Source organism: Triturus cristatus, chromosome 3_2 (assembly GCF_964204655.1).
Source record: "Triturus cristatus chromosome 3_2, aTriCri1.1, whole genome shotgun sequence".
Classification (NCBI taxonomy): domain Eukaryota; kingdom Metazoa; phylum Chordata; class Amphibia; order Caudata; family Salamandridae; genus Triturus; species Triturus cristatus.
In genome coordinates, this window is record NC_140584.1 from 907,831,419 (window position 1) to 907,840,076 (window position 8,658).

At 46.9% G+C, this 8,658-nt stretch overlaps 1 protein-coding gene across 1 annotated transcript in view; it reads right to left on the bottom strand.

Annotated features, from left to right (window-relative positions):
* GLOD4 (glyoxalase domain containing 4) overlaps window positions 1-8,446 on the bottom strand; it is a 166,892-nt gene extending 158,446 nt beyond the window's left edge. Inside the window, exon 1 of the mRNA XM_085649356.1 lies at window positions 8,291-8,446. Within this exon, the coding sequence (XP_085505482.1) occupies window positions 8,291-8,380 (90 nt within the window). The 5' untranslated portion in view covers window positions 8,381-8,446. The remainder of the gene's footprint in view (window positions 1-8,290) is intronic.
* Window positions 8,447-8,658: the final 212 nt, after the last annotated feature.

Consider the following 8,658-nt stretch of genomic DNA (forward strand, 5'->3'; position numbering starts at 1 on the left):
GGGGGGAGGGCCTCTCCCCTGATCTCCAGCCATTCCCATACCTCCTCCGGAGAATCGAAAAAATGGGCCTTTCCATGCGTTATCACCTTGATCGCAGGGTACAGTAACATGTACTGTAGGTGGAGTTCACGTAGTTTCTGCTTGATGCCGAGAAAGGATTTCCTCTGTTCCTGCACCTGGCGGGTGTAGTCCGGATAAATGGATACATTGGCATTATCGAAAGTGAGGTCCGCCGTGTCTCTTGCTGCTTTCAAAATACAGTCTCTGTCCCGATAGTTCAAAATTTTGGCCATGATGGCCCTGGGAGGTGCCCCCGGTGGCGGCGGAGGAACCAGCGCCCTGTGGGCCCGCTCCACCACAAAGACCTCTGACAGACCTATGGGACATAGTTTAGTACGTATCCAGTTTTCCAGAAATTACTCTGCATTACCCTGTTTCGAGCGCTCCGGAATTCCCAGGACCCTGATGTTGCTTCGACGGGCCCACCCCTCCGCCCGTCGTTCTAGTGCTCCGGTGGTGTTGGTGAGCTGGGAGACCTATTGCTTCAGAGAGGCAACTTCTCCCTGGAGTTGGATGATGTCACCCTCGGCCGTGGAGACCTTATCCGCCACCTTCCGCAGGTCCGCCCGCAGTAAATTCACATCAATGGAGACTGTTTCGATTTGTTTCTCCAGGGCAGTGCGGGACCCCTGGATCGCCTCTAGGAGCTCAGCCCGGGATGGCTCGTTAGCAGCATCTCCCTCACCATCCTGGCCCGTTTGATGAGTAATTCGATGCGTGGCTAGGCGCTGCGTGGTATACTGCAAAATGGTGTTGGGGTTGGAGGTGCGAGGCAGCCTGTCCTTAACCATGATGGAAGCCTCAGTAAAAAGCACCAGGTTGCGCAAGTATCACAATCTCCAAACTCAGGTTCCCTGTATGGGGCTAGCGGTGGCGTACTTATGTCCCTCCTGCAGGTGACACCAATAGTGCGGTGGCGAGGTAAGCGCGAGCAGGCCCAGGGAGCCGGGTCCCAAGGGGGGGCCCGAGCAAGCAGCCCAGCAGCGGCCGTAGAACTGCTCACTTCAGGGCTGCCTCCAGTGCGATGGGGCCCATACAGTCATGCGCCATCAAGTGCCCCCACAGGGCTCCAGAACAACCAAATGCCCCCAGTGCTGGCCCCCAACCTGACAGTCTGTTGGAGGATGTCGAAGGGGGGCCGGGGGACCCCACTCGTAGCCGGCGTGCGAACCCTGCGTTCAGGCAGCCACCCCCTTACTGGGCCGCAAACAATAAAAGGAAATATCCCAGGAGGCCCCCAGGCACCAGCAGGAATATCCCAAAATGCCCCACCAAGGAGGACGAAGCAGGCCAAGGCACCATACCCCAGGAGTGCAGGCCCATCAGTCTGGCCGGGCCGATCGTGGTCCTGCAGTCCCAGCAGCTTCCTCGGCGCTCAGGGAGAGAGAGCACAATTATCCACCACCAAGGCCCCTCGGGGCTTGTTCAACTCCTTACTGCCCAACTGTAAAGGCCGGGGTCGGTAGAGTCCGGCGGGTCCCCAATGGCTGAGGGCGCCTCCACTGTAGCCGGGCACGCAGGGAAGGAATCGCCACTATCAAGACCCGCAGAGATCTCCAGCGGGCGCAGGCCTCGTCCCCGCGTGATTCCAGCCAGGGAGGCTGCCAGGCAGAGAGTCGCTGCAGCTGGTAGCTCCTCCCGGTCCCGTGTTTCCCCCCCGGGGGTGGGGGGGCCCGCAGCATACAGAAACTCCGCTGCACAGGGGGGGCTGTCATGGGTGTCTGTGGACAGGATCGAGCAGGATTAAGTGGGTGGGCGGTCGAGAGCCGAAGGAGCACACGTTCTGTCGGTCATGCTGCTTGGCCAAGCCCACCAGACAAATACATGGTTGCCGAAAAAGACGTGTATAAATCTAGAGGGTGCCCTAAAAAATGGGATAAAAAATGGGGAGGGTGGAACACACATAGAGGAGGTTTATGTACATCCCCAACGGTCAAAATGGACATGTCCAGGCGCAATAATCAGCTATTCGGATTGTTAGACCAAGTGACTGTATAATGTTTTACCATGAAAACATGGTGCTTTACTATGTATGACAATTGTGCATATAAATGCTTTGTGATGTTTGAAATTAATAAAAAAACTATTTTTAAAAAAAAAACACTAAAATACTCGATTTTTTAATATGATTAACAACGAGAAGATCAAAGCAAAATGTTAGAAGGGCAGTTTATGATGCAATTACTTACCAGTAATAGCATTACTCTGAGTCCTTCACTTTCCGTGATGAACTACACTATGAGGCCCCTGTAACTCCTGTCACAACCCTCTTCAAGCCTATAAAAAAACCATCTCCATCCTTGCCTCCTGTTTTGTACCAAGCCCACAACTACACACAATTGGACTGGCTGACAGGGCCAGAGGGAGGAGGTAATTCATCACAGCGAGAGAAGGACTCAGAGAAAAGCTATTATCAATAACTAATCGCAGAATTACCTCTTCATCCCTCTCACAGTGCTGAATTAAAGCATGAGACGTACCCAAGCGATAAACTGGACCAGGACAAATGCAAATCATATGCAGACAACAAGTTGAATCAACACCAGGGACAAAAAGCTATTACAACATAGAAGCCAGGACTTTGGAAAACAAAAGATCTGACACCTACGGACTATGGACCACTCTATAATGGTTAACACAAGTAGAGAGAACAGCCGAAGTGGCCGCCCGACAAATCTCCTGTAAAGAAGCCTGGTGGACCTCAGCAACAGAAGCAGACATGCCCCATGTGGACCTCCCCTAGATCCCCAAAGGAGATGACAACTGTAGGAAGCTGGCTCTGTATATAATATGCCAAAGTAAGGTATAGTGTGCGCAGAGTCAAGTGGATCCCCAGAGGCTTACAGAGGTAAAAGTAGATAATACCTTACTCTCTATTTGTGGTAGCATGGGCGAGCAGTAAGACTTTGCCAGAAGGTAGTGTTAAGCATTTATTGTACACACTCTGGCAAGAAATGGCACACACTCAAAGAGTGAACTCAAACCAATTGTTTGTAGTGAAAATATTTCTTTAGTTGTATTTTATTTTTAGAACCAAGCAGGACTTAGTACAGGTGAATAGAATGGTACTTTTCAAGACAGACAAATTGATCAACAAGCAAGCTGGATGATAATGACTTTTGTTACAGGTTTGTAAACTATTCAAACACAGTTGAAATAACTTTTGGATTACTTTTGGTTACTTTTTAGTTAACTTTTTCTACTCAGTGTGAGATGCCTAGATATCACACTGGGACATTTCCTAGATAAAAGGTAAGTAAAACAGTTTTCATAAAAGCAGTTTTTTATGTTTCCACACAAACACCCTCAACACAGAAGTTTTTCAGGGGAAAACAGTCAATGCAATCCGATGGAGAAAAATTAGGTCATTGGTTTGCAGGTAAGTAAACGATCTTTAGGGCTGAGTTTCTGGGGTTAGAACAAGGGTTCCCCTAGGGTCAAGGATGCACTCCAAAAGCACCCACAGTGGCACAGGGGCGGCCAGGTTCAGGGTGCTGGATCGGTGTCGGGTGCCTTGTTGTTTTCAATGGGAGATATCTGGCCGGAACAAACACTACAAGTTCGGGCAAAGAGGCTTCCTGGAGCTGACCACTGGTTGGTGAGGTAAGTTGGGATGCTGGTGGTTTCCTGGACACCATCAGTTGGGCCACCCAAGTCCGTGGGGCGTCTGGTGCAGGGGTGCCTTGAGGCGTCGGGTTTTCCTTACCAGCTCTGGTTGCAGTCGGGGTACCCTCCAGATAGAGGCTGCAGGGGTCGTCGGGAGGCTTGAGGTAGGTCAGGGGTCACCAGGGCGCAAGTCAGGATCGCTGGGGGAACCTCCTTATGGGATTGGGCCACTAACTCGGGCCGTGGTTGTTGGGTACAGACTTGCGGATTTGGCTAGAGGCAGAGTATGGTTCTTGAGCAAGTCTGGTGCTCATGGGAGACAAAGTCTTTGTAGGGAAGGCAGGGCACGTCTTCAGGGTTCAGGGGGCTACTGGCTGCAGGACCCGCCGGGATTCCGCTGGACCAGATCCAAGTCGGGACAGGCCGGTAGGGCTGAGGCCAAGGCAGTTGGTCCTGTCTTCTTCTTCCTTCAGCACGGCTCTTTGGTCCTTCTTCTTTTTTGTCTGAGGAGGCAAGGTTTCAGAAAGCAAGGTTTGAGGTTGCCCATAAATACAAAATGTAGGGGTGCTACAGGGAGGTACAGGTTGGGACCAATGGGTTCCTTCCTGGGGGGGTACACCCCTATTAATCCACCCTCCAGTGGGAGGGGGGCATAAGCCTCACTCAGGTTTGCTGAGTCTCCCCATCTGCAAGATGGCAGTGACTGAGAGTTGGGCTTCGCCTCTCGCCTACCCCATCTGAGGGGTGGGGTTGGCAAAGGTGGGCACACCTCTCCGCCTAACTTGATTTTCCCACCGATTCTAGTGCTGAAAGTGGGGATCAGAACCGGTGGGGGGCCAGCTGCTGGGAGCAGCAAATAGCTGGGATAGCTCACAAGGTTCCCCTTCGTGGAACCTGCACATCCTGGGGAGGAGGCTTGGCACCTCGCCCCAGGATGTGCTTTGTTTCAGGACTCCGAGAGCGGAAGGCTCTCTACCCAGGGGTCCAGAAACCTATCTGGTGGTGACAGCTGATGAACAGCCATTCAGCCAGGAAACTAGAGTTAGGTCGCTTGTCTTGGGGCCGCTCTGAGATGCCCTCTGAGTGCATTTTTTTATTAAATCTCACACTGGTATCAGTGTGGGTTTAATGGACTGAGAAGTTTGATATCAAACTTCCAGTTTTCAGTAAAGCCCCTATGGTGCTGTGGAGTTCGTAACGACAGACTCCCATACCATATACTCTTTATGGCTTTACTGCACTTACAATGTCTAAGAATTGACTTAGACACTGTAGGGTTACAGGGCTCATGCACCTGCACCCTCACCACTGGTATAGTGCCTCCAGCTAGAGGGGTGGCTTACCTATGTCAGGGCAGTGGATTGAAGGCATGGCACACAGGGCTATGTGCCATGTCGACTCGTCACTTTGTTCTGCAACAAAACACGCAGCCTGCAATGGCAGTGTGTGTGTGTTAAGGTACAGGGCCTCTAATGGTGGCACAATATCTGCTGCAGCCCTTAGAGGCCTTCCCTAGTCCAACTGCCCTTGGGATCTATGGTTCCTTTGACGAGGGACTTACATGTGGCCAGAAAGTTGCCAAATGAGTTTTGCAACAGTACAGTTTAGGGAAAGAACATAGGCCCTGGGTACCTGGTTGGCAGGAACCCAGGGCACACTCGGTCAAAGTACATCAACATTAGCCAAAAAGTGGGGCACTTTCCTACAAATATGTAAACAGTGCTACCACAGACTGCATCCTTGCTGCTAGTAGGAGCAAATAAGTTAACTGCAAATTCAAATGACTCCTACAAAGTATTACTGATGTACAGTGCTTTCGGCCACAGGCTGGTACTTCGTACCACTAAACATACCCAAGTCATTATTCTCCAGTGCATTAACCAGTATTCAATTTTGTGTCCCTCTGGCTCATAGGGAGTCTACGTGAGCTTTGGCCCTACAAGCAGTTTTGGCACGAGGACACCGGCTATCAAGGGGGTGGGTGGTGAATTTTCTATCAATGTTCATTAAGGTGACATCCTTCACCTTGGATTAATGAAGCATCACTCCACATGAGAGGCTCTATTGCTCATTCACTTACTTGTTCGGTATCACGTACACCTGGGACTCATCAACAAACACTAATTGCGTACAACTATGGCACACATTACATAATCATCTTCACTTTTAATGACTTTATCTTATCTTAATGTGGATTCTAAATTGATTCATATTCCATGTGCTAGCATACCTTGGTGCTACTGCTGGAGCAGGGTTTTCTGTTGAAAATTTATCGTGTTTTAAGCTCCAGTTTTGTCTATATGTTATGATTTAAACTACTAATTTGAAAACACTAATTAATAGTTTGTTTTGTTAAAAGTCCGGATTAACCAACATTACTAATAAGAGAAACTACACGTGGGATGCATATATGTTGCTTAATAATAATGTGCAGTTTTACTAAATGAGTGTTGTAAAAGTGCTATTTGTTTCATGTTTATGCTTTAAAAATAACGTGTACTAATGCTTTATTACGTTGCAGAAGGCTAGCTAATTACATATACATAAGGGTATTAGTGGGGATTAACACTGTTTAATCATTATGCTGTGGTAACGTTGTTTTGTGTTTCTTTTAATTAAGATGGTCCGTTTTGGCCTAAAACAAGATGGCTGCCTTTTACAGCCTGCACTCGAGTCATTGAATTTTGACGAGAGGCCTTGCTGAACATGGTCGAGAGTCACCTGACCACAGTCTTTGCCTGGGTAGAAAGTTTTCCGTGAGGACAGCAGCACTGGGAATGGTTCCAACTGTCCTTGGAAAAGGATAAAGCCACAATGAACAATGACTAGTCTGCGGTGGCTCTGCTAAGATATCAAGGAAGAACATTTACGAAAGATACATTTGCAAACTCGAGTTTCCTTCTTCCGTATTTTTATTTTTGTGATTTTTCCTGAGCGGAGGTTTCCTAAATGTAACCGAATGGCATCCTTTCCTGCTCGCTCTGCTCAGTGGCTCAACGGATATTCAACCTTTGTTTGTTACTTTTTATTTGTTATTTTCCCTATAAATATGTTAGACTAGAGAGGGTCCGTGTTCATTGCGTTCTTCGTGGGTTCCCATTGCGTCCATCGCGTTCATTGCGTTCACCTGCGTTTGGACTTCTTCCTGAACCTATGCTGAGGACGGCAGCTCGAGAGACTTTACCGAGAGACCTGTCCTGACCCTTTTAGCTAGAATAGGTAACTATGAGAATAATGATTTTGCTAATGATTGACTTTAATTTCGAATTAATTTAGATAAATAAGCATTTGTTTGAATTACAGTGTTGGGTGTTCATTTCTTGTCATTTATTGAGTTTCAAATGTATTTCCTATGTTTAAAATCATGACTCAGGACAATATCATTTATGGTCGCATTGACCTCGTTTAGATGCAGATTGGTTTAGGTTTTCTCTCCTATATTCAGTGTGGATAGAGTAATAGTGTGAATTTAGTGTAATTGGCCCTAGCGTATGATGTGTGTTTGTGCGTGTGACTGTAGGTTTACTCTGTCCGTGGAAGCAGGGAGAATTTATATGCGCCGATCTGCAGCACTACACAATACCTGCCCTGATGAAGTCTCTTCAGACAAAACACACGTTGGCTGTTCAGATTTCATCCAAATTCTATTGATTCTTCGAAATTGATTACATCTTGTGGATTAATAGCAACCTTGAAGGACTATACTCATTATGTCTTACCAAATGTCAAAGCGTTGAATACAATTGTGATATTGGTAGAAGTCAATGTATTTTACTAATACTACGAATAAATGTGTTTCTTATTTGCTTCAAATTACAAATGAATAAATCTTAACATAAACGTCTAGGTGCACCAGGATCAGTAATACATAAAAATAATTTGCACTATATACAGTGTGGGTGTTACTAAAATCTCAATTTTGGAAGCACTTTTTTTTTATCTTAAACCTCTTTGCGCATTTTGTAGTAGCCTATCTTATAGTGTGTGTAATTTGAGTTTAAAATAATGACTTGCATATTCACAGTGCTTTCAGTCACAGGCTGGGACCTCGTAGCACTAAACGTATCCAAGTCACTATTCTCCAATGGACTAACCAGGATTCACTTCTGTGGCTCTCAGGTTCAGACACAGACCTCAAGAGTGCATTAACTAATGGAGGATTCATAATGTTCGCTAGTGAATGTGCCACTGATTACTCATAAACTTGGATTTTTTTCATTTAAGGTGTGCCTTTTTTAAAAGTACTTACCTGAAAATAACAAAAAAAAAATTATATAATGTTTTTTTTTTAGCGAGACCTTTGTCTCCACGCACACTCGCTCCGGTCCCTTTGCACACGACATCACAGTTCCCATAACTTTTTAATACACTTCGCCCACTGCATATAGCATTTTAATTAATCCCTTCCGCATGTCAAAGATGGCGCAACTAAGCCCCGCCAAGACAACCGTCTACAGAAACATGAAAGGGATGCAAGACAAAACTACTACTCTTCAGGTATAACGTGATCTACACATTTGATTCACTCGTAATGAGTGCCTCGCTTGACAGGCTTCAATTCGGCATTAAATATACTTTCGTGATCACGTTTTACTAGATATGCTCTTTTTACCTCCCTCCCTACCTTCATGCCTAGCAGCTCCCTGTAAAATGTTGCAGTCCGGGTTCTGTCTCCCACTTTGAACACATAGTGCAAAGCCCTTCTGGATGCCATGATACAATATGGATTCTCAAAACGTCCTGACACCAAACACGTGGTATCGATTGCACAGGGTATGCCTTACTACACTGCGCAAGCCTCCCAGCTGATCGGGCTGTCCTGAGCGGCGGACATGACAGGGACAGGCAGTAAGTTTCTCCACCCTCCCTTCTTTTAAATAAATTATTCCTCTGTGCTTTCATCCTAAATACTCGACGTGAGCGCGCTTTAATCGTTTTAAAACAGCACTGTTATTATGAATAAATCCATACGTACAAGGGTTAAACTTTAAA